The sequence below is a fragment of the Plecotus auritus genome (assembly GCF_963455305.1).
Source record: "Plecotus auritus genome assembly, chromosome: 10".
Classification (NCBI taxonomy): Eukaryota; Metazoa; Chordata; class Mammalia; order Chiroptera; family Vespertilionidae; genus Plecotus; species Plecotus auritus.
The window spans coordinates 54,255,416-54,281,956 of record NC_137785.1 but is presented as its reverse complement, the minus strand read 5'-3'; the positions used below and the strand labels follow the sequence as shown (position 1 = coordinate 54,281,956).

The following is a 26,541-nucleotide window of genomic DNA, read 5'->3' as shown; positions in this document are numbered from 1 at the left end:
TACCCTGAAAAGCAATCGCTGAGCCAGTTGATCTTTAAGAATTATGATTTTAGCCTGGCAGGTGTGGCTCAGTGGCTGAGCGTCAACCTATGAATCAGGAGGTCATGGCTTGAATCCCGGTCAGGACACATGCCCAGGTTGCGGGGACGATCCCCAGTGGGGGTATGCAGGAGGCTGCTGATCAATGATCCTCTCACATTGATGTTTCTTTCTCTCCCTTTCCCTTCCTCTCAAGCTTGCCTTCCCTCAACCCCCACTCCCCTCTACTCCTCCTCCCGTCCTCTGCTCCCAACCACTAATCTGCTATCTGTTGCTATGATCTATCTGCCTTTTAGACATTCATAATAAAATAATACAACATAGAGTACTCCATCTTCATTCCCTCAGATGTTTCTGAGATTCACCCATATTGCTTTTCTCTTGCTGAGTAGTATTCCACTGTGTGACCGTACCAGCTGGTGGACAGTTGGGTGGTTTCACTTTTTGGCTCTTTTGAATGAGTTACTTATGTTCATGTACAAGTCTTTGAGTTCATGTACATATGCTTTCATTTCTCTTGGGTGGATTCCGAAAGGTGGAAGTACTGGATTGCATGTAGGTTTTACATTAAACGTTCAAACAATCTGCCTAATTATTTCCCAAAGTAGCTGCACCATTTCACATTCCCATCAGCAGCGTGTGAGGGTTCCAGTTTCTCTACATCCTCCCCACACTTGTCGTTGCCCACCTTTTTTATTATGGCCATTCGGTGGGTCTGAAGTGGTATCTCAATGCAGTTTTGATTTGTATTTCCCTAATGAGTGATCAAGTTGAACATCTTTCCTTGTGCTTACTTGTCAGCCTTTATCTTTGTTGGACAAATGTTGACTCAAATCTTTCATCCATTTTTTATTTGGGTTGTTCTTGTTTTATTCATTTATTTAGTTTCCCCGTGTCCTGGCGCTTGAGGATGGAACCGGCGGACTGGAAGCCACCGGCACTGAAGCCATGCTGCCAAGGAGGCAGGAGCCCCTACCCTCTGTTCCACATATTACGGGGACTGGGACTGCACGCCAGACCCCGCCAAGAAGAGGAGGGTCGTTTTTGTTTTAAATTAAAAAAAAAAAAAAAAAAAAGTTTTTGCTCCTGAATCTCCCTTTTCTTACACAATATGACTATTTTCATAAAATTCAATAGTACGCCCTTTGGCTTGTCTTAAAAAGCACCTGAAACCTGCCTGAGTCCCATAATATCCTCCTTGAGTGATGATGACAGCAACCCAGAATCTCAGGGTGCCTACCATGTGCCTGGCACGGAGGGCTCTTGGTGGAGTTTTCCATGGGAGAGGATGAGGGTTTCTCACCTTTGGTACTGTGGACATTTTGGACCAGATAATTCTTTGTTGCGGGGAGCTGCCCTGCACACTGTAGGATGTCAGTCAGGCAGATTCCCCACTACATACCAGGTTACAATAGCACCCCTCTAATTGTGAAAACCAAAGACAGTTCCAAGCGGACTTGACTGAGAACCACTGGCCTAGACTAGCAAGGACACTATACCAGGCATCCTTGTGTGGGAGGGAAGCCAGAAGCCAGGGAATGATCCCTAGCACCAGCATTCCAGGTATAAACCAATTTTCCTTTCCCTAGACACAAACGAATATACAGTGTCCGATGCTTTTTATATGAAGGTCAAAAACAGGCAAAACTAAACTGTGGTCATTGCCCTGGCCAGGTAGCTCAGTTGGTTAGAGCATAATCCCAATACAGCAAGGTTGTGGGGGTTCCATCCCCAGTCAGGGCAAACACAAGAATCAATCAATGAATGCATAAATAGGTGGAACAACAAAAATCGATTTTACCACTCCCCCCGCCTCCCTCCTCTCTCTCTCTCTCTCTCTCTCTCAGAAAATAACTAAAAACATAAACTAAAAACTATAGTGGTACAGGTCAGACTATAATCTTCAGAGAAGGGGATACTGAATAGAAGGGGGACAAGAGAGCCTTTATGGGTTTTCATACCATTCCCCACCAGCCCTGTCCAACAGAACTTCCTGCGATGAAGAAATACTCTATCTCCGCACTGTCCAATAGGGTAACCATAGCCACACGAGGCCACTGGGTGTTTGGAATGTGAATAACAACGCTAAAGAGTTTACTTAATTTAAATACCTATCTGCAGGCTGAAGCTACTATTCTGGACCGCATAGTTCTGTGTAGGTTTGGGTAAAGGTTTCACTTAGGGAAAATCCAAAAAAACTGTACACTTAAGATTTAGTCACTTTGTTTATGTAGGTTCTACTTCAATTTGATTTTCTCTTTTGTTTTGTTTTACAGCAAAGCTGTAGCAAGACTCCCGTGGCCGGGGCAGTGCCTCTGAGATAGACCAGGGCTCCTGAGGACAGACCTCCCTGAATCTGAATCAGACCCGACTCTGCGCAACTCGTGAGTCACGAGCAATCATGGCAGCCTTCAACCTGTTTCTACATTTTCAAAGTTTAAACGTTGCCTCTTCTCCATCCCTGGCCCGCCTCTCCCAGAGAGAACATCGAGCGAGTGCTGATTCTGTTATCTTGCCTAGTCTTTGCCCAGATGAATTAGACACACACCTGGGATGTGAGAATCATCTGATGAAAGAAAATTCACAAAGGGGATTAATTCTTTTGCCAAGTTTACTAGTCAGACTCCCTGTGGAGCTACTGGCATACTTTTAAATTCCTTGGGAAATTCTTTCAGTTTTAAAATCTGGTCGTTTCTGACCACTAAGCACGAAAGAGGTTTCCAAATGTCACCTGGGGTTCCATGCCTCATCAGCAGAAAGTACCTACCCCCTAGCTGCTGCCTCTGGAAAACAGGACCCCACACACCCAGTGCCGCCTGGATGAGCAGCTGTGAAGACGGCATCACTGAATGTCTTACCTGGTCTATGGGCCACCTGCGTCACTGAATGTCTTACCTGGTCTATGGGCCACGGTGCCAGGTTTCAACCTTACCTTTGGGGTGCTGGCCTACCTCAAACTCCTGGTATTTTGTTCAAGCAACTATTCACAATGCCATCAAAACTCCATCTTGGCATTTTTCAGTAACGCCAACACCTCCATCACTTCTACGTTCTTTCAGGGGTTCTTAATTTGAGATCCACACCCCTCCTAAAACTTTAAGTAATACTGTATACTTCACAGCACTTTTGTAGTGATTTCACTGTTTTCATTGGACTTAGTGCTTCATGACACTAAAAAACTTAGGAAACATCGGTCTACTCCATTTGATAAACCTTTTTAGAATTCTTTACCTAAATGTTTACCTACACAAACTAAGAGAGATCCTTTCTCCATCAATCAGTAATGCTTGAAAATTTCAGTCTTGGAATTAGTAAGTCTCTTAGAAGGTCCACCCATCACTCTCCCTGCATGTCAAGACTAACTAGGCAGGGCTAGAGGCTGGGCTGTCTCATGTAAGAAGGGGATTGTAAGAGACGGCAAGGAAGAGATGGCCAGGAGTGCCTGCAATCCTGGTATGCACGTCCCTCCACAACGTGACCTCAATGCTCTGCCCATCGAGAGGTGGCGTCTACTTCCCACTCTTTGAGTCTAGGCTTAGCCACATGACTTGTTCTGGTCAACAATTGGAAACATGACACAGAAGAGAGCTTACATGTCACTTACACTCTTGCTGCTAGACCAGCACGGGAAGGGCCCAGACTAGCCTCCTGGGGGACGAGGCCTCAGCTACTCCAGCTGCCCTCCAGACAGGTGAACGAGGCCATCCTGGACCACCCCCCTAGACCATCTTGACCAACTGGCCCCGGTAAGTTTTCCCAGACCAAAAGAGTCACCCAGCCAACCCACAGAATTATGAGAAATAAGAAACTATCTGTAAAGTTGTTAAGTTTGGGTGATTTGTTATGCAGTAAAATTAATAGTAAATATTGATTAGGCAGCGGAAGGAAAACCCCAGGAGCAGTAAGAGCTCTGAAGAGGGAGGTTCTAATCTCTGCTATGATGCCCCTGGACTTGGCCATCTCTGTCAGTTCCACTGGAAACTTTCTATGTGAAGGTCCCATGATGGAGGCCTCAAGGAAGGAAACACACCCCAAAACAAAAAACAAACAAAACCTCTAAGTACTCTGGGTATCAAGAAACATCCTGCTCTTTCTCTGTTCTCTCAAAAACTTCCCCCTTAATGACTAAGCCTGAACAGAATTCACTGTTCACGGATGCCACTTACTTTAAGTAGTTCATACATATAAAACCGGATATCAAAGTCTGTCAGGATCTGGTAAAGTTGCTGAAACAGATTTCAGAAAACAAAGTTACGTTAGTGTCATTACATCTTGTCATCCAAATGTTGGTCATTATTCTCTGTAAACTTTAAGCATGAGTCACTAAAGAAGCCCAGAACTTTTTACTCCCTGGCCTGCAACAAATGTGGACACGGACTACAGAGGGTCTAATACTTCAGCCTTCCAAAGAATTCCAGGGAAGAAAACCATTTATTCCAACTTGGATCCTTTCAAACATGTTTAATGCTCCCTGATTTCAAGCCCCACAATCGCACTGTCATAGAGATGAAGCCACAGGTGTCCAACTGCACTTCAAACAAACCCGCCCCACTGCGGCTGCGCGTTTGCTGTAGAGCAACAGCAGCAGCTGACAACCTTTCGGACCACTGGTTGGCGACCGCTGCGTGTAGCAGACCCAGTTCTGTGGACAGGAGACCCTGAAAAACTGCATCAGCCCACGTGGGAAAACAGCGGCAAGACAGCCTGTTCGTGAAAGAAACACGAGGAAAACCAACTGCCACAGCATTTGGAAATGGCAAGACTTAAAAAATCTATACCCTCCCCTCCCCACAAACCAGTTCCAGGCTGGAAAGAACACTCCACAGGCAATATTGATGGGAACTAATTAAATCAATATTTTAGAGAGAAGAAAAAAGGAGAGGTGGAGTGAAATGTTAAAACAACTGATTCACAAATGAACATTTTCATGATTGATAACCCAAAGACCCACCCACTGGGAGATTTTTGAAAATTTTCAATTTCTAAAAGGCAGAGTAGCATTTATGAATCCAGGTTCATTAAAACACGAACCCTTGTCGAAACTCTATTATTACTTTTGATCATCAATTCCAAGTAGATCTCTTTCCCCATCAGTCCAAGCAGCACTTTTGATGAAATTGATCAGCACACCTTTATGAAATATGTTTTGTTTCTCCTTTATTGGAAGACTCAAACAATATAGAGAAAAGCTCACCAGGAGAAGAGAACAGTGTCCGTGTAATAAAGGGGGGTGGGGGAGAGATAAAACTACATATTCGTACTTGCTTGTATCTGTGAGAATGATGAGATTAATAAAAAGTGGTTTCATATATATGGGGGGTGGGGAAGGATGGACATTGGGGCATGGGGAATAAAGGAGACTTTTCCCGCGTACCAGTTCATATTTTAGATACAGGCAAATACATTACCTGTTCAAAACAATTTTTTTTCATTTGCTAAAAATCAAATTTAACAACTTCTAAGAACAACAGGACTTCTTTTTCAAATGTCCCCTTTTAAATCAGAGTGACTCTCCCTCCAGCCTAGTAAGGCTATCTGATTTCACCAAGCCCAGGCAGCAGCCAGCTCAGGCACCACAGGGAATGAAACCATGCAGTACACATACCGACGGTGCCCACTGGAGGCTGGCCCAGGATGGGCCCCTACTGCACGCAGGCACAAGGGCACAAGGGCACAAACGCCTTTGCACCATTTCTCGCGAGATTCAACTGCACAGCAGCCCAACACTCAAGTGTTTTGTTCTCCCCAGCACACCCCCAACCTGTGTGTACAGAACCAGGCGAAGATACCATCTCTTTGCATGTCAGGTCAGCTTCTCCTGTGAGAGTTAAGGAGATCACTCCCAGACAGGATGCCAAGTTGAACCTCAAGTCAATAAATAGGCCATGAAAGGGAAAACAGCACTTACTACCCCTCAGAGGCCTGGGATAGGTTATTTCCAGAAATGAACATGGACGACTGTACTAGCTGGGCTTTATCTGTGGAAGGTGGTATATCACATGGTATTTATACCAAGCATCTGTGTAAATGAATGTCCTTGGCCTGCCAACATAGCATTTCCAACTGCTCCAACCAATATCAATTTTATATAGTACAAAAAAACACTAGTTGAATCTAGTGCTTAGGCCTAACACATTCCAAGTATTGCCATGTATCTTTTATTATCGCTCTGACACACATGAAGTGCTATTCCTGATGATTTCCAGGAGAAATCGACCCAAAGAGCGCCTCTACCATAAAATGAAATTCAAGGGGAAAAGTGAGAAAGGCCCTAAAAGATCTGAACTAAACTGCCAAACTTGATATAAAAACTGACCATGTACTAAAGTCACAAGCATCAATCATCAACAAATTCCAAATAAGAAACATTATATGGATCAGGTTCTCTGGACACAGCACAATCAAATTAGGAATCAATAATAAAAGAATGTTTTTTTAAAGTGGGTTCTGGATCAGATATTCACAACCATACAGCCAAAAAGGACATTCCCAGGACAGCAATCACTGGGACACCTTTTAATATGGACTCCATACTGTCTCTATTAGGTGGCATGACTGCATAAATATTAAATTTCTTAAGTGCACTGTGGTCATGTAGGAAAATATCCTCCGTCCAGTGCTAGCATATTTAGGAGTGAAGTAACGCAATGCCTGCAAATTGCTTTAAGATGACTTCAGCAAAAGAAGTTAGAGATAAATAGGGGAGTGGGGGGGGATGGAGAGAAAGAACTGCAAATGTGGCAAAATATTAACTGGTAAATCTAGGCGAGTAACATAAGGGTACTGACTGTGATACTCTTTCCAATTTTCAGTAGGTCTAAAAAAATTTTAATATAGTTTTATTGATTGTTTACAGAGAGGAAGGGAGAGGGATAGAGAGTTAGAAACATCGATGAGAGAGAGACATCGATCATCTGCCTTCTGCACACCCCCTACTGGGGATGTGCCCACAACCAAGGTACATGCCCTTGACTGAAATCAAATCTGGGACTCTTCAGTCCACAGGCCAACGCTCTATCCACTGAGCCAAACCAGTTAGGGCAGGTCTAAAAATTTTCAAAGTAAAGTTTGGGGAGAAAACCCCAAATCCACAAGATGTGAATTTTTATTTCTGCTTTGAAAATGATACAGAAGTGCGTTCCATAACCATAAAATGTAGCGAAAATAGTGCTTGAGGTTTACAGACTTCAGGAAAGATAGGGCCCGGCTGGCGTGGCTCAATGGTTGAGCACTGACCCATGAACCTAGAGGTCACCAGTTTAATTCCTGGTCAGGGCACATGCCCGGGTTGTGGGCTCCATCCCCAGCAGGAGGCAGCTGATCAAGGTTGATGTTTCTCTCTACATTGATGTTTCTGTCTCTCTCTTTCGCTTCCCCTCTTTCCAAAATCAATAAAAACATATTTAAAAACACACACACACACACACACAAAATAAAGCTCCATGACATTCCAGATAAATGTAAGGGCATAGGAACTCACCAAAAAAGGAATTTGAAAGAAAAACAGAGAAAAGGCATGAAGAATAAAACATAATGAGGGGGGAAAAACACATTTTCTCAGTGAGAAAATAGAAGATATTACATAAAACATAAAAGGACAGGATACTATTTTAAAAGGCTCAGAGAACAAAACAGAGCTCTACAATAGGAAGTCTAACATCCGAATGAGTTTGAGAAAGTGAGAACAAAGGAGGGAAGAAAATCAAAGACATTAAAAATACTGTTCTGAAACAGAAGGACACAGTTTCTAGAATGAAAACGCCCAGTAAGTATCCAGAACGAAGGATGAAAGCAACCCATATGAAAGCATGTCACGGGGCAACTTCAGAGCCTGAGCAGGAAGAGAAGACCCTGCAGGCTTCCACAGAAAAACAAAAGACAATCACATAAGATGAAACCACAATGGCTTCAGTGGTCAGAGCAGAACAATCTCTTCAAAAGGCTGAGGAAATTATTAATTACAACCTAGAATTCGACATAGTTGGGAGGACAAAATAAAGATGTTTTCAGATATGCAAGCCTCTAAAAACGTTAAAATCCCACAATCCTTTTTTAAAAAGCTCCTAGACAATGTATGCCATCAAACATCCCTTTTGTAAGAAGTCAGATTTCTCTAGGGAATTAAACACTGACCTTCTGCCAGTTGTCAAATCCACCTGGCAATTCACAAAACACAAATGCTGAAGTGAAATTTTACATGTGGCTGGACAGCTGGTAAGAACTCATTAGGAAGCAGAGGCATTTAAAACTAAGGGATTTTAATATGAAGCTCCATGAAGACTGGCTTTGAAATGGTTGCATCAGAAAGATGTTTGGCTTCATGAAAGCCTGTTTAGTTTTTCAGAAACACGAACACATATGCACCTTGATAAACTTGGGTCACCCACAGTAAATTAATGAAAAAAATGTATACCCCACTTTCTAGAGTTCACTATTGGAGTCACAAGGAAACTTGTTACATATGGGGAATGCAACACTGCATACAAAACTTGCTTATTGTTTTATAAGTGCTTACTGTTCACTGATTAACCTTAGAGCCACTTTAGAGTGATTACCTAAGAAAAATTAAGTGCGAGGATAAGGTTCTTTTATTTTCACCCAAAAGCATCACTCCTGATGCAGCATATTTCAACTGCTGATTTGATGTTGTCCCTAACTTCCATCCCAACAAAATCATAAGCCTTTTATTTACTGGCAGAGTTGTAACCACCTAAAAATCTCTAAATGCCCCTAAAATCAATACCGCTTTTGATTTTTAAAAAATTTTCTCTTCTCATATTAGTTTTCATATTGTGCTCTACCATGTCCAGCATGCCCGGCCCCCAAACCTTGACATGAGTTAAGATTGCAGTGTTTGAAAAACACTAAAAACAAAATTCATGAAAAACCGGCTTAATATTCTGCTTTTGAAGAACACATCATATTCTAAATTAATATAAATGTAAGAACTATATGAGGCTGCCTGGCACAGATGCCCCAAGAGCCCCCGAGGTGTCTGGGAGCACCCGGACCTGAATGGACCCAGGGGGTAGGGGCTGCTGCACCCCTCCCCTGTGCGCACTCCCCACCCCCACCCCACCAAGGCAAAGGCTGGGGCTTTAGCATTTCTTGCTGGTGAGCTGGGCGCTCAGGTCCAGGAGAGGGAAAATGAGTCTCTTTAAATGTCTACAGATGGTGCATGTTCTCTCCAGAGATGCTTCTAGTTAAAGAAATAATTTAAGAGTCAGGTATCTTAATAAAATGTGCAAATGCTAAAAAAAAAAAAAGAAAAAAAAAGAAAGAAAATAAAAAAGAAATGTAAATAACCAGGGCAGGGCTTTTCTGCGTCATCTGCTCTGTATACAGTGTGCACGAACACACACCATCTGAGAGTCTGAATCCAATGTATTGCTTTTCACAAGCCCTGCATCCGCTCATCACTTCCTATCAGCAATGTAAACAAGATTCCTAAGAAAATCAAAGGTAACATCTACCTAAAGCTGTCATCTAAAACAGGAGTGGTGGAGATGAGGCATTAGCGTAGACCCAGCCCAGCAGCTATTCCCAGAGTAAGCGAGGCAAAGGGTGATGAGTAACTACACCAAATGCAAGAGCCCTAACCACTTTCTGCATCCTGGAGTCCTGCCAGAAGGAATCCAACGTGTTATTTCCTACTCGCACCAATGACCTTTCTGCCCGCCTTGTGTTCTGGAGTATCAGCAGTACTTACTGCCACCACTCAACCCCAAAACCCCCATAGCAGAAAGAAAAAGTATATACGTACCTTAAAATCTGTATTATTGATATATTCAAATACCAAAGCTGGTGTCTTTGACTGCAAGAAAAAAAATCAATAATTATTAAGTACTCAAACAATAAATATAATTTCTTCTGTCAGACCTGCCCATCCTCAAATCCCACTTAGATGAAAAAGATTCACCCCTCAGGGAGAGACTAGCAAGAACGTATCCTCTTGAAATTTTATGCCTGGAATTTGCTTCAAAATAACAAGATGGTGGGCAACGGGAGGGTGGGGAAGTGGGTGGCGTATGGATGAAACCAAGTTGGCCAGGAGCTGACTTAGTGCTAAAACTGAGGGCTGTGTGCAGGCAGGGTCATGCTATTACTCACTTTACCTTTGTAAATTGTAGGAATTTTTCATAATAAAGTTGTTTGTTTCTTTGTTTGTTTGTTTGTTTTTAAAAGGAGTACATTCTCTGACCAACCTGTCCACTGGGCCTGGCACGTTATGTGAAGATTTATTCTCTTGCGGGTTTCAGTTTGCCAACTATGACAGGAGTGACATGTTTTCATCTTGGTTTAGCGAGCCAGACGCATTTTACAGAATTATCATAGGTCTTGGGGCTCTAGCACAGGTCTTTTCAGGATCCGAAAGGAAATTATCTATAATTATCAGTAAGCCACAATGTGAAATTACTTCCTCAAGTATTTTTAAAGCACTATAATCTTTGATGCAATGAGCGCAAAATAGTCAATATTTCCTTGTTGTAAACAGATTTTCAAATGTCAAGTTTACTTAAGTGAGGTAAAATAATGTGAATTGGCAGTAATAAGCTTTCGAAATTGGGAGAAATAAAAGCATTATAGGAAGAAACAATCATCCTAGAAATTTTTCCAGCCGGGAAGTTTTGCCAAAGGAAGCAGACGAAAGTTACCTAGGAGACAGGCCACAGTGCACCCACACGGGCCTTTGCCGGGATGAGCGGCAGTCCCGGCCAAAGGGTCCTGACCAGCCCACGCTGAGAGGGTTTCACCACCAGACCTCTCTACAGGTCGGGGAGGAGGGTTCCCTGGTTGTTTCATCCACTTCAATTTACTGGTTACATATGTGTAACACATACACACTTTAAGTAACAGATTACAAAAACGGTGAGACAGCTATCACCAAGCTCTGTCACTGCAGAATCAATTCGAGCTGATGAGATGGGGATATATTTGTGCCAATTAGATGGGATCTAGAATATGACCATCCTTCTCAGTCTTTTCAGGGACCAAAGTAAAAAGCTTTCCTTATTCTTCAGTTCAACAGCCCTGTGTAATATTGGGCAAATTACTTAACCTCTGTAGACTTCAGTTTTCTTATCTGCACAGCACAGTGTGACAATGCAGACAACAGTACCTACCCCCACTGGACTGCTGTGAGGATTACATGATGAGATAGTTAAACACTCAGAATAGTGCTGGCACACGCATGTTAGCTACCACATTATTATGAGGATGTCTTTAGCAGATAGAAGCAAAGACAATAAACTCAAGATATCATGGGAGAACGGAAATATTTGAGGTACAGCAGGTGAAGAACAGAAATGGGATGGGAAGTGATACCAAAAAAGCCTTAGTTAATAATAAACACTTAAGGTTTAGTCACTCCCGGGAAGAGACAAAAAAAGTAAACAGCACCACTAAAATGGCTCAAAATTAAGCATCTTAACAAAAATATTTCCGATGTTTCTGGTGTGCCCCCTAACAGTGGATGCTGAATTAAAGACCAGCATGAGAACCAGCAAGCTCGCTTCCTCGAAGGTCAATGGGCCCGGGGCCTGCTCAGTGCTCTACGCCAGGTGTCCACGTGGAGATTCTCGGTACTTCCTTCTGTGACCCCAGATTTTCAATGGGAGGTAAAATAATGCTGATTGGTAGGAATAAGCTTCAAAACTGGAAGAAAAACAGGGTCTTAAAGGAGATAGTCAGCAAACATTTGTAAGCTGAATCAGGACAATGAGGTAATACACCTGGGCAGGGATTTGCCATCTAATAGACATGTTAGGTTCTATGGAAGTGGTGGTGTCTACTTTCACATGGGGCCACCATGATTTTTTTTCTGGTTTTCAAAATCATTCTGTAGAAAGGACAAACACAATCATCCTCACTATATAATATTTCTCAGTATTTTAGGTTGTCTCTCTCTCTCTCTCTCTCTCTCTCTCTCACACACACACACACACACACACACACACACACACACACTCCCTTTCCCCCAATCATCAGGCACCTACCACAGGGTCCTTCACAGTGTCAATCAGCTTAATGATATTTGTTCCACCACGAAGGTTCTCCAGAATCTTAACCTCTCGTTTTATCTTCTTTTTCTTCACTGGCTTAAATACACAAGAGTAATCAGAAGTAAGACTCCCTTGAAAATTATTAAAACTTTAAAACGACGTTAGCTAATCAAATGGATAGTGCACTATCTTGTACACTCGGTTATGTTAAAGAGCACGTCTAAATTAGAAGAGAAAAAAATGGAGATAAAATGATCTGCCCGTAAGAACTTATAGGATTAAGTTAAACAATTTACAGACTTATAGCTTATGTCAAATCTTTAAGTAGGGCACTTAAAATTTTTGAACACCATGTCATACTTTAAAAATAAAATGCTTACTGGGTTAACTGCCAAGTGGAAAATGTTATAGCTCTGAACAGCTGTATATCATGCACCCACAAATGGAAAAACTTAAACAAAATGGTGAGACACCTGCTCTTCCAATGAGTTACATGTAATTTTGTCTTCCAGGAGCGAAGACCAGTTCACTGACATCAAGTTACAAACTTGTTTCCCAGCTGCTGGCTCCCATTTCCTGTCGCCACTCCCATTTCCTTAATATCTAGGATCTGAAATCAGCACAGAGCCAGTAAAAATTCCCAACAGATCCCATTCCCAAAGAAAGAGATGATGGATCAGCAACAGTGATTGAAAACCTCTGCTACTGCTAATCTTTCAATCTGTGAGACAGGGAAGTTTAGGAAAGTTTCAAGACTTTAATCAGAAATACTGGCATTACACGTTACTTTTTTTCTTTTTAATAATTTTTTTATTGATTTCAGAGAGGAAGGGAGAGAGAGATAGAAGCATCAACGATGAGAATCACTGACTGGCTGCCTCCTGCATGCCCCCTACTGGGGAGGATCGAGCCCGCAACCCGGGCATGTACCCTTCAGTCTGCAGGCCAACGCTCTATCCACTGAGCCACACTGGCTAGGGCACACATGTTGCTGCTTATCTTAAGGGGGCTAAAGAGTTTGAAGAAGGGAAATAAGCATATCACAATCAACAAGTTTTATACAGCACTGAGCACAGCACTGGCACATAGTAAGCACCCAATAAATGCCAGCTTTATTATTTTCAAATTTGCAGTTAGTAATATTTCATCTTCACAAAATTCCCATGTAGTAGATTCAGCCAAGCTGAGCTATCTGCCCAAGGGTCACACGGCTAATAGTAAAGAGTGGGGGCAGGAATCACATCCAGACAGTCTGACTGCAGGTCTCACTGGTAGCCACTGTGCTTTCATTTCCCCAGTGTGGCTACATAACTAAGGAAAAGGGGCATTCCATCACTGAGACACTGTTACAACAGCACAGGCAGACAGGCCAGTGGATTGGCCATGAAACAAGATATAAAAAGCCTGTGTGTGTGTGTGTGTGTTGGTAGTGGAGGTGGTGGTGGTGGAGGGGGTGGATATAATATAATACACATGTCAGAGAAACCTCCATCTATTGTTGGTCACTAAGCTACAGCTCTGAACCAAACAGAGAGGGAGATTATGAAACACCGAGCATCTGCAGCCCCTATAAACGCGGTGCTCAACTGAGACTGGATCTCGCTGCACCCTTCCATGCAGCTGCCAGCGATCATGCCCACTCCACTCTGCCAAGACTCCCAGCAGATCCGGCCACGGTGTCCCTCCCCATCTCCACTTAGCCATCGTATTCCTTATTCCCAGTTTCATAATTAGGGAGGCTCAATACTTTGGGAAAATGAAGCATTCAAACTTGAAGCCACAGAAGGACATTCTACACAATAAGTAGTCTGAACAACTGTTCCAGACTAAAAAGATAAGACAACTGAATGCAACACATGATCTGGGATTTTCTTTTATATAAAGAACATATAAGGACAACTGACACATGTGAATGGGGACTACAATTTAGCTAACAGCATCTTACCAATGCTAATTTCTGATTTTTGAACCTGGCACTGTGGATTATGTAAGTTGTCCTTGATTTTAGGAAATACACACCAAAGGAAGGATGACAGCAATTTACTCTCAAGCACTTTAAAAAAATAAGTAAAATAAGTATAAATACACACACACACAGATGTGTGTGTGTATGTGTGTGCATGTATGAAAGAGAACAGGAGAGAAGCATAAAGCAAATGTTAACATTTGAGAAATCTGGTTGAAAAATATACAGGAATTCTTGCAACTCTTCTGCAGGTCTGAAATTATGTCAAAAAGTTTAAAGAAAAACAAAGGCTAGTTATCATTATCTATAAATTCTGCCATTGCTACCAGTATAGACAATGTAAGAAACTTCTAGTTCTGTCACCCACTTTAGGAAAGCAATTACAGATCTGTAGGAGTGGTAACAGGAAACAACGGACAGACAAATCAACCACAGCCCTGGCTGGGTGGCTCCGTTGGTTGGAGTGTTCTGCCGTACACAAAAGGTCGCGGGTTCAATTCCTAGTCAGGGCACATATGGGAGGCAACCGATCAATATTTCTCTCTCACATTGATATTTCTCTCTCTTTCTAAAATCAGTAATAACATATCCTCAGGTGAGGACTAAAAATAACAACACTAAAAAAATCAACCAGAAGCCTGTATACACCAAACCCGTCCTTTCCTACCAGTGAACTGAGCAGGGTGACCCATTAACGAGTTGCTTTTATCACGGTGCCACATAAAAGCTTTGCTTGGCTCTCCTGTTATTCAGCAACAGGTCAGACAGGCGCCTTGTTCCTGGGCAAGACGAAGCTATCTTTCATTATGTCTAAAGGTAACTTACAGAGCACGCAAACATATTTTGCTGCTCAAATGTCACCTAACAACTTCCCAAACAGGAGACTGGGGGCAGCAGGGCAGAGTCACACAACAGCTGGAGTCCTAGCATACTGACGAGACACCAAGGGATTGCGAAAAAGCAGAGTGACCTACAGCCCAGGACATGCCCTCCAAACACGGGCACCTTTCTCCACAGGCACCAGACACCGGTAACTAACTCCCTTTAGCCTCAGCATATTTCTCGGAACCTAGGAGATGCTTCAGAAGCTACAAAACCAATGAGCTCTCAGGGAGCGAAAGTGATCACTTAAATTCTACAAATAGAACTGGAGAGAAAAGAGAGGATTGATAAGGGGGGACCCTCTCACCCTGAGGAAAACAGATCATGAATTGTACAGCAACGAGGATGCTCTGACTCTCTAGACCAGTGTTTGCACTCATTCACCACCAGTAACAGCCAGTGGAGAAAATACATGCATTTCCATGACGATCTCATCATTTCATCTTGCAGGCTAGAAAAAGTCCCTCCCAACTAAGGTTCATTCATTCAAAGTCCAAGATTATATGTTTAAAAGATTCTAACTGAATCAGCTTAGCTGTTTTCCAAACAAAAATAATTTGTTTTTTTTACTCAAAGTCTAGTAGAGAAAATGGCACATAGCTTTTAAAAAGAAATAAAGTGTTAAATCAAGTTTCAAAATAAATGAATTTTGGCACACACCTAGAGAGAATATTTAATGGGAAAACTAATTTAAAATTTTCTGTACATAAGCTCTGGGAAGGAAAGAAGGAAGGAAAGAAGGAAGGAAGGAAGGAAGGAAGGAAGGAAGGAAGGAAGGAGGGAGGGAGGGAGGGAGGGAGGGAGGGAGGGAGGGAAGGAAGGAAGGAAGGAAGGAAGGAAGGAAGGAAGGAAGGAAGGAAGGAGGGAAGGAAGGAAGGAAAAAAGAGAGGGAGGGAAGGAAGGAGGGAGGAAGGTCCTTTTTAGGTTTCTGCCCATACAGTGAAGAGTCCCAGCTAATTAGAACCTTGTTCGATGTAATCCAAGACTAAGGTACTTTTTCTCTATCCCTATGTACCAATACTTCCAAATTTCAAAACAAAAGACAAGTTTAGTAATGGCATACTTGAAAACACAAAAGTTGACAGTAATCTCCTATTTAGTTACTCAGCTACTTTTTAAAAAGCCAAGCCCTAGCTGGTTTGGTTCAATGGTTAGAGCATTAACCTTTGGACTGAAGGGTCCTGGGTTTGATTCCGGTCAAGGGCATGTACCTTGGTTGTGAGCTCGATCCCCAGAAGGGGGCATGCAGGAGGCAGCCGATCGATTCTCTCATCATTGATGTTTCTATCTCTCCCTAACTCTCTGAAATCAATAAAAATATTTTTTTTAAAAAAAGCCAGATTTGAGAATGATTTCAATTATTAGCATTTAATTATGATTGAACTAGAGGCCCGGTGCACAAAATTCGTGAAGGTGGGGGCGGGCAGGCCTGCCCCTCAGCCCGGCCTGCACCCTCTCGCAGTCTGGGAGCCCTTGGGGATGTCCGACTGATGGTTTAGGCCCACTCCCCAAGGCAGTCAGACATCCTTAGCGCTGCTGCGGAGGCAGGAGAGGCTCCCGCCACCGCCACTGCACTTGCCAGCTGTGAGCCCAGCTTCTGGCTGAGCAGCACTCCCCCTGTAGAAGCACACTGGCCACCAGGGGGCAGCTCCTGCGTTGAGCGTCTGCCCCCTGGTGGTCAGTGTGCATCATAGCGACCAGTCGTTGCGCCATTCCGTCAATTTGCACATTAGCCTTTTATTATATAGGGCAGTGGTTGGCAAACTGCGGCTCGCGAGCCACATGCGGCTCTTTGGCCCCTTGAGTGTAGCTCTTCCACAAAATACCACGGCCTGGGCGAGTCTATTTTGAAGAAGTGGCGTTAGAAGAAGTTTAAGTTTAAAAAATTTGGCTCTCAAAAGAAATTTCTATCGTCGTACTGTTGATATGTGGCTCTGTTGACTAATGAGTTTGCCGACCACTGATATAGGGTATGTACACTAACATCTACCATCAAAGGTATCAGAATAAATCCCAGCAAATACTAACAGACAAAGTTCCATTTTAACTTCTTCACATCTCAAATTAATTGATAAATTCAAGAAAGACCGGACTACAGCTCAGAACTTTCAAATCTGGATTTACTTTTATTCCATTACCAAAGCAATGATTGCCCCACTAAGTTACAAATTTCATCATCTGCAATAAATAATTACGAAGAACACTGGCTGCCGGGAACGCAGGGTAAAGGAAGGAAGGAAGTTCAGCCTGGATGATGGCGTTTACCTCATCTTGGTAGCATCTCTAAAATCTACTGGAACTAACCTAACTGTGAACACTATCTGAGCAATGTTATTTCTTCACAGCAACTTTCCCCCTAGTCTTTCAAGTCTCATCTTTCCAATTACATTACCAGCTTCTTGAGGGTAACTGTTAATTCTCAGGATTTAATTTTTTTATTTTATTTAAAAAGGTTGATACATACAGCAGGCCTTTTGAATCTCATCGTGAGAACTGTAGTCCTTTCTACTATTGGTTCTGTCCCCTAAAACCATTCACTTGCCCCAAATGGCATATTGTTATTATTTGTACTGCTTTATAAGTGCCAGGCACTGTTTTAAGCACATTTTTATTTTTAAAATATATTTTATTGATATTTTACAGAGAGGAAGGGAGAGGGATAGAGAACTAGAAACATCGATGAGAGAGAAACATCGATCAGCTGCCTCCTGCACACCACCCACTGGGGATGTGCCCGCAACCAAGGTACATGCCCTTGACCGGAATCGAACCCGGGACCCTTCAGTCCGCAGGCCAACGCTCTATCCACTGAGCCAAACCGGTTTCGGCTGTTATAAGCACATCTTAATCAACATTTAATAGTACTGCCCTAGCCAGTTTGGCTCAGTGGATAGAGCACTGGCCTGCAGACTGAAGGGTCCTGAGTTCCATTCCAGACAAGGGCACATACCTCGGTTGCAGGCCCTGGTTTGGGGCATTCGGGAGGCAATCAATTGATATGTCTCTCTCTGTCTCTCCCTCTCCCTTCCACTTTTTCTAAAAAATCAGTGGAAAAAATATACTAGGGTGAGGATTAAAACAAAACAAACATTAAATACTCTGAGAAGAGTATTTTTAACACAGAGGCACAGAGTTTAAGTAACTGCTCAAGAACACAGAGCTTCCAAGTTTTGGCATTAACATCTGAATCCAGGCATTTTGTTTCCCAAGATTCTCTGTCAGGAAAGAAAAGGACTTTGTAGATTACTAACACACTATCCTCTATCCACCTTCCCATTTATCTATATCTCATGTGATTCTCCCAACCACCCTGTGAGTTAAACAAGAAAGGCGTACCCATTTTACAGATGAGAAAAAAGTCAAGGGGGTATAAATTAAGCTGCTTCTAGAACAGTCTTCTGCCCTCCATTTTTAGCACTTCTCCACCGATTTTAAGGCAGCAGATCCTAAAAGTAGGCTCTAGAGCAGGCGTCCTCAAACTACGGCCCGCGGGCCACATGCGGCCCGCCGAGGACATTTATCCGGCCCGCCAGGTGCCGCTGCCTGTCCTGCTTAGCAGCCGACTCGTCCCGGGCCCGCAGTGCGCATAGGAATTTGTTCATAGTGGGTTTTTTTTAAACTATAGTCCGGCCCTCCAACGGTCTGAGGGACATTAAACCGGCCCCTGTTTAAAAAGTTTGAGGAGCCCTGCTCTAGAGATTAGTCATCTGGAGCCATGCTCTATACATAAAAATGGGTATCAAGATACTATTTTCACACATGGTTTACTCTCTAAAAAAATCTAGCCCTAACCGGTTTGGCTCAGTGGATAGAGCGTAGGCCTGTGGACTCAAGGGTCCCAGGTTCGATTCCCCGCACATCCCCAGTAGGGAGTGTGCAAGAGGCAGCTGAATCGATGTTTCTCTCTCATCGATGTTTCTAACTCTCTATCCCTCTCCTTTCCTCTCTGTAAAAAAAAAATCAATAAAATATATTAAAATAAATAAATAAATAAATAAATAAATCTAATATATTATAGGGAATAAACCATCAACTTAAAAATGGCAAGTGATCATGAGACTTGGAGGAACTGTATGGATTTAAAAATGTAAAAACACTGGTCTGAGGCTTCAAACCAAGAAAGTAAAGGAACATTTCACTTGTGCATTAAACGTGCTGCTGAGGATACAAATCAGAACCCCATCTGTATCCACACTTCACCCAGCAGCCACCAAACTCAAGTATTTCCTTTCAGAAGAGTACCCCCAAAATCACCAACAACTAGTACTCTGACATCTAGTGAGTGTGCGTCAATCCTCCCAGTACATCAAGAAGTCAAGTATCCCGCAAATGTCCTAACTGTGCTCCTCATGTCTCCCAGGAGAGGAAAAGAGTCCCAAACCTAGCTGCTTCCCCGCCTGACCACCTGACCCTCAGCACACAGCATGCTCTCTCTGGGTCTTGCTTTTAAAAATATGGCACAGCTCTTAACTCCTAATTAGGAAATCGTTCAATTTAAAGGGTCCCAAGGACCCTGAGAAGGGCTAAAATGCACACACGAGTGGTGTTCACAAAATGCTAAAAGTTGTCCAAAATGGACAAATGCTTTTATTCTTCCTAAGCAGCACTTCAAAGGAAGTGAAACATGGCTTTTTCAGAATCAGAAGATGGAATTTCAGGCACTAAAGTGACTTTCTGCCCTGCTATGTGAACCCTTACTATCTCCCACCCCCATTTCTCCTCAAAACAATTGCTGTCACAAAAGATATAACCAGCCCTGGCCGGGTAGCTGAGTTATTTAGAGCATCATCCGGATACACCAAGGTTGTGGATCCTATCCCCAGTCAGAGCACATATAAGAAGCAACTAATAAATGCATACATAAGTAGGAACAACAAATCAATGCTTCTCTCTTTCTAAAATATATAATATATATACTATATACACCCATAGACTGGAAAGTTTTAAGATTTCGGCCTCAGAATTTCACTTCAGGATAGATGATAAAACTGCGCTCACCAATTTTTATTTATTTATTTATTTATTGAGAGTGAGGAAGGGAGAGGGAGAGAGAAAAACATCGATGTGAGAGTGAAACACTGATCGACTGGGAACTGAATCAGTCACCCTTTGGTGCAAGGGACGACGCCCCACCAACTGAGCCACCATGGCCAGGGCTGCTCACCAATTTCTAAGTTCCTAAAGCCTCTTAATAAGCAATTTGTTTAGATCAATAAAACACTTCGAAATCTACTACTGATGTAAATTAAATGATATAAAATTCCTGTGGTCATTCATCATCCAGTAATTCTCATACACTGCAGCAGCTAAAATATACTAGGCCTACATGAAGAGGAAGCTTTTTCTAGATTTCTCCCAATTATGAGCAGCTGGTACTCTGTTAAGGACCTCATTCCCTATAACCAAACACAACAATAGTAGTTATTAGTCAAAATTTCAACTTCTTGCCCTAGCCCAGTGGTCGGCAAACTGCGGCTCGTGAGTTGGCCGACCACTGCCCTAGCCGGTTTGGTCCAGTGGATAGAGTGTCGGCCTGTGGACCGAAGGGTCCCAGGTTCGATTCCGGCCAAGGGCGCATGCAGGAGGCAACCAACCGATGCGTTTCTCTCACATGGATATTTCTGTCTTTCCCTCTCTCTTCCACGCTCTCCGAAAATCAATGGGAAAATACCCTCCGGTGAGGATTAACAACATTTTTTTCAACTTCTCTGAGTAGAGGAGCACAACTTTGGATAAATGCACTACTCTTAAAAAAATTTTTAAATATACTTTAATCCAGCCTGTCAGAACAATGAGAAAACCACAATAATACCATCAGTAGTTTCTCACCCTATCCTTCAAATAAAAATCAGGATAGAAAAGCCACAGTGCTTTGAAAAACATTAAAGAGGTGAACCAAGTTGTCACCAGAGGAAGCAAGGTGGTTTATGCCGCACCCTGAAAAGACCGTGCATCGAGAAGAAACAAGACATAACACTTCATTAACTAGAGCTCCGAGGGGCCTCCCAAGTCTTATTCCAGAACACTGGGGCTTAGTGTGCGCTCGACGTTACAATGCTAAAAAGAGCAGTAAGCAACAGGAAGAAATAGGAAACAAGAGCTCTGGCTAAGGGTCAGGTCAACATAGCCATGTTAGGTGAGTTCTTTTTTGTCTTCGGTTTCTCTCCGTAAAAATAACCTTCAGCTTCCATATTGGGTTCCCTAAACAAGGTATAATGCAAATCTTCTCAACAGGGAGACAACTATCAGCAACGGACCCTATAAAGTCCTCTAAAAGGATGACCAACGAGCAACGTGATGCTCTCCTACATGAACGTACTGTTACTTACGCGTACACCTGAATGCTGTTCCTTTCAAAGAAAAAAAAAACACGCAGCAAGTTGCACTCATTTGAAAAATGCTGCCCTCACTCAAGTTTAGACGTTGCCCGGCCCGAGTGGCTCAGTGGTTGAGCGTCAACCTATGAACCAGGATTCCTGGTCAGGGCACATGCCCAGGTTGTGGGCTCGATCCCCAGGCCGAGGCGTGCAAGAGGCAGCCGATCAATGATTCTCTCTCATCACTGATGTTTCTCTCTCTCTCCACCCCCTCTGAAATTAATAAAAATTATATTAAAGAACAAAAGCTTAGACATTTTTCCAGATTTGCTTTCAAGTAAGCAATTCATCTTTCTCAATGCACAGCAGTGGAATATGGATATTGCTCATTTCAATTTATGTCTTGCTTACTTCCTAGAAAGAATCCAAGTAGCTTACATTCAAAACATTTAAGCTCATTATAGAGGAGGAAACTATGGCTTCCCCAGGTGACCTCTCGGAAAGGAACCTTTCTTTAAATATTTGTACTTGTGAAAAAAAATAAAAGGCCATGTGACTTTGTAGGTGCAATTCCTGATTAGGGAGGAGGGGAGTCAAACTCCACATCTTCAAATATCAACTCTCTTCTGCCTCTCACCCAGTTTCTGACAGCACCGAAAACTGCTCATTTCCTTCCACTGCCTCATCACTACGCTAGGATGGTACTAGGAGTCAATCCCCTTTCTGAAAGGTGATTTTCAGAGTGTAAGCCTGACCCCTCACTTAAACAAGGACACAGGTGCCCTAACTCTGTCCTTCAGACACAAAACTAGCTTCCTAACCCCACATTCTTACTCAGAGCCTCTGCAGAATGTCCACACTGGAAATCGTGCATCTGTAGAAGTGCTTAGATGAACTCCTCTTTAGTCTTCTCCAAATTTCACTAAATTCCACGCACACAAACTACGTGTTCTGGCAATGAGGAGGACCCCTCACCCATTCTAGGAATGACTTTTTAGTACATTCTAAAAAACACTGTGAAAGCAACACAATCAGCTACCGAAAGGAGAATTTAGTCAACTCTTCCTGCTCACGAAGAACGGGTCTTCATCCAAGAGATGACCAAAGGTCAAACTCAGGCTGCTAAACCAAACCCAGACTCTGCTTTCCCAATGATGATTTTAGCGATTATGAGTGTACTCATCTATTGCTCCCAATTTCACTTTACTGGCTGATTAAAAAACAACAAAAGAAAACAACCACCAATAACCCTTCCAGGGCAGCTGGCTCGCTCCATCCACCCCACCTGGAACTTTGATCCCCAAAGGAGAAACAAGCCATCATCCTCAGAGGTATTTCCCTCCATTCAGGCTGCAAGCCTCATCTTTGAAGCTGCTGCCAGTTTTCCCAACTTTCTTTCTGGAATAACTTAGAGCCACCAAGAGGAAGGAACATCCCAGAAGCCCTTGGAATGGTGGGATGTCCCTCATCAGGCTTCTTTCTTCTGAATACCTATTTATTCTGTACCAAATGGAGCCCCTTTGGGATTTTCACTTGGGGGTGGGGGGCCGGAATTACATTTCAAAACAAGGATGCTCCAGACCCATCATGCTTAGCTTTGAAACAGGCCTGCATCTTTCCTCCCAAGAAAATGGGGTGGGAGGAGGAAATGGGGGGCCATCAGACCCAAGCATGGACAGTGAGAGCTGAGACTGCTCCCTCTAGAATGCAGCCGGGGGAGTCTGTCCCCTTCTGACCTGTGTGTGTGTGTGGGGGGGGGGGGGGGAGGGGGTTGCAATGCCACTTCATAAGACACTCACCTTGAGAATTTTTACAACCACTCTCTCATTGTTGGTGATGTTAATGGCCTCAAACACTTCACTATACTTTCCCCGACCAAGTTTCCGAACCAGTTGGTAATCATCTTGATTACTGTGAAAGGCAAGAGGGACACATAAATGCCAGGACTTGGGGTTCCCCAAGCACAGGCCCACCAGACGCCCCCACCGAGCCACGTCCAGGCTTCAAGCCCTGGGAAGTGCCTGTCCGCCAGCCAGCCACCACTCACTCCCCACTCGAAGGCCCCGGCACCACCGACCGGGCTCCCTCCACCCCGCACCGAGCTCCGAACCTAATTGTTCCCTCCTAAGTTGAGAGGAGGGAGAAAGGCCCTGCTCTGAGCCCATCGAGATGGGGGAGCGGGGCGCCCGGCCCCCGGAGGCTCCGAGGGGCCCCCTGCCCCCTCTGCCCGGGGCGCCCCGGCACCTGCCCCGCACTTCACACCCTCCATGCCTCGTGCCTGCTCTGAGAATCGGGGCGTCTTTTTAAAATTTGCCCCCATCCAGACTCACTTTAAAAAACTAAAAATTAGGCACAGAATTGTAATAGCTCCGGGGGGACAGCTGTTGCCTCCCCAGCCCATCGAACCCAACGTGGGAGAAGGGGCCGCTCCCGCCCTTCCGCCAGGCCTGGCCCTGGACCCCACACTTCTCCCCGCACAGAGGGCATTCCTCGGGGTTCAGGGAAGCGGGGAGGGGGCGCCCGGCGGGGGGGGAGGGAGAAGGGGAGAGGGAGAAGGGGCGAGGGCGCCGGGGGCCGGGCTCTGCCCCCCACCTCCCACCGCGGGCCGGGACGCGTGGGCCCAGCCGGGGGGCTCCGGGGGCGCCGGCGGGTGGGGCGGGGGCCGGCGGGGGGCGGCGGCTTTACCCCCAGCTCGGGACGTGAGCCTCGTAGTCCCAGTAGTCGCGGCTCCTCAGGCTGTTCACCTCGGCGTAGACCCGGGCCCTGCTGCCCGCGGCCGGGCCGGGCATGGCGGGCGGGACCGGGGGGCGCCGCGGGGCGCCGAGGGCGGCGGGGCGCGGGGCGCGGGGCGGCGGGCGGAGCAGGCGGCGGGCCGCGGGCCGGAGGAGGAGGAGGAGCGCGGCGGCGGGCGGCCACGCCAGGCCGGGCCCGCGGAGGCGGGCGGGCGGGCTGGGGGCGCGGGGGGCGCCGGCCGGGCGGCCGGGCCCTGGAGCGGCCGGCGGGGCGGCGGGCGGGCGGCTCTCGCGGGGCGCGGCGGCCTCTGCTCGGCTCGCGGCCCGAGGCGGCGACGGCGGCACCAGCAGCGGCGGCCGCCGGCCGGGAAAGGGGCAGCCGCGGCGAAGAAGGAGGAGGAGGAGGAGGAGGAGGAGAAAGAGGAGGAGGAGGAGGAGGAAACCCGGAAAAAGGGCCGCTCTCTCTAGGAGCGGCCGCCGCCCGGCCCGGCGCCGCCCGGCTCACAGCGCCCCCTGCCGCGCGGGGGGACCCGCCGCCCCGCCCTCAGCGCCCCGCCCAGACCCGCTCCCCAAGCTCACTCCTCGGTCTGGCGGATGGGTTCGCAGAGCCTCCCCACCCTCGGACTGCTGCTTCAGAGTTCACCCCTCGTGTCCCCTTTTCGGGATCCCTACCGCAAGCCCTCCACCCTCTACTCATCCGGAGTTGACCCACCCGACCTCCTACAAGGACCCTACTCTGACCTCCTGTCCCCCAAACTGTTCCCATCAAGTCCTCTCCAATGAGTCGCTCTTATGACTCCCCACCTCAAGATGTGTCCATCCCTCCCCGGGACACCCCTCTTCCCCATGGAGCCTGCCCTGTCCCTTATAGACACTCGTCTATCCCAAGACTTTCCCTTCCCCCTTCATCCAGAGCCTTCCTCACAAACCCTTCTCTTCCTTCCGACCCTTGCCTAAGAGCCCTCTGAATGTTCACATCTGTCCCTTGCTTAAGCTGGAGTTGGGGTGGGGGTGGGGAGTTGCTCACTGTGAAGTTCCTGTTTTTCCCTTTGTCATGAAAAAGCAATTTGTGGGGGTGGGGAGAGAAGGGGGTGGTCCTAATAAATAATAAGGTGACAGGAGAAGATTGGACTTTGGGTGATGGGCACAGGGTGCAACATACAGATTCTGTAACATAGAAACCCACTCCTGAAACCAATATGTTCGTGTTGACCAATGGCACCCCCAATCAATTTAACACATATTTTTTAAAAGCTATCTGTGGGGGAAAAATAAAAAATAAAAGCAATTTGTGGGAGACACTTAGAGACTAGGTAGATTCCTCCCGGATTTGTTTGGGAGGTTGGCGAGCGGGAGGCTTGTGAGAGTCCCGCCTGAAGGGACAGGATAGGGGTTGGCATGGACCCAGGGCGGGATGGCCAACCAAACGTAGGCCTACGTAAGCATGCTGTCTTCTGTCCCTTAGCACTCCTGTCTTTGATCTTCTGGGCCTTTCTTTTGTGTGGTGTTCCTATCCCACATCCTTTATCAAGAGAACTTCCTCACTCAGCCCAGGTGGCTCTGACTCCAATCCCTTTTCACAGTCTGTTTCTAGATGAAACCCTGCTTTCTCTTTCTTGATATGGTTAAGAGCAGAGACTGTGGAGTCAGATCCATGCAGGTTTGAATCGAAGCTCTGCTGCTCACAAGCTGTGTGACCTTGGGGCAATAACGTAACTTCTCTGTGCTGCGGATTTTACAGCAGAAGAACAATAATGGCACCTACTTCACAGGTCGATGGGGAGAATTAGGCAAGGTAATCCATGTAAGACACTTAGAACACTGTGTAGCAGGCGTATTTTGCAATTTTTTATTTGTTTCCTAACTTATTGTCTGCCTCCTTGACTGTAAAAACAGCATGAGAGCAGGGACTGAGTCTGTCTGCCCATCCCTGACTCACCCAGCATTTGCCACAGTTGGAGGCTTTCAATGAACACAGTGTAACCCCACAGCTCACTTACTAATTCCAAAGGGGAACCCAGAGTAAGGGACCAACTGGCCCTCTAACATGATGCACCAAGAAGGGACACGGCATCCGCCCCAAATGCTCAACTTGAATCTAATCACAAGGACACAATCAGACGAATTCAAACTGGGGGGGGCACGCTGTACAACAGCTAGCCTGACTTTCAAAAATGTCAATGTCACGCCCTGGCCAGTTTGGGTCAGTGGTTGGAGCATCAGCCCCTATACTGAAGGGTCTTGGGTTCAATTCCTGGTCAAGGGCATGTACCTCGGTTGCAGGCTCAATCCCCAGCCCCAGGCTGCGTGTGCAGGAGGCAACCAATCGATGTGTCTCTCTCACATCAATGTTTTTCTCTCTCCCCCCACTTCCCTCCTTTCCACTCTGTCTGAAAAATCAATGGGAAACATATCCTCAGGCGAGGATTAAAAAAAATTTTTTTTTCAATATCACAAAAGAAAACAAAAGTCAGAAGTAGTGTCCTTGATTAAAGGAGCCTGAAAGATACAACAATGATGCTATGTATCTGGACTGGGTCCTGGATAAAAAAGGCAGGAAGGAAAGGAGGGAGGAGGGAGGAAGGGAAGGAAGAGCACACAGC

At 45.2% G+C, this 26,541-nt stretch overlaps 1 protein-coding gene across 1 annotated transcript in view; it reads right to left on the bottom strand.

The window, feature by feature from the left end:
- The window catches only part of CSNK2A2 (casein kinase 2 alpha 2), a 35,759-nt gene extending 11,684 nt beyond the window's left edge, over window positions 1–24,075 (bottom strand). The window contains exons 1-5 of the mRNA XM_080645164.1: window positions 23,892–24,075; window positions 23,006–23,117; window positions 12,036–12,137; window positions 9,803–9,853; window positions 4,206–4,265 (exon numbers count right to left, since the gene is read on the bottom strand). Of these exons, the coding sequence (XP_080501290.1) occupies window positions 4,206–4,265; window positions 9,803–9,853; window positions 12,036–12,137; window positions 23,006–23,117; window positions 23,892–23,995 (429 nt within the window). The 5' untranslated portion in view covers window positions 23,996–24,075. The remainder of the gene's footprint in view (window positions 1–4,205; window positions 4,266–9,802; window positions 9,854–12,035; window positions 12,138–23,005; window positions 23,118–23,891) is intronic.
- Between the last annotated feature and the right edge of the window lie 2,466 nt (window positions 24,076–26,541).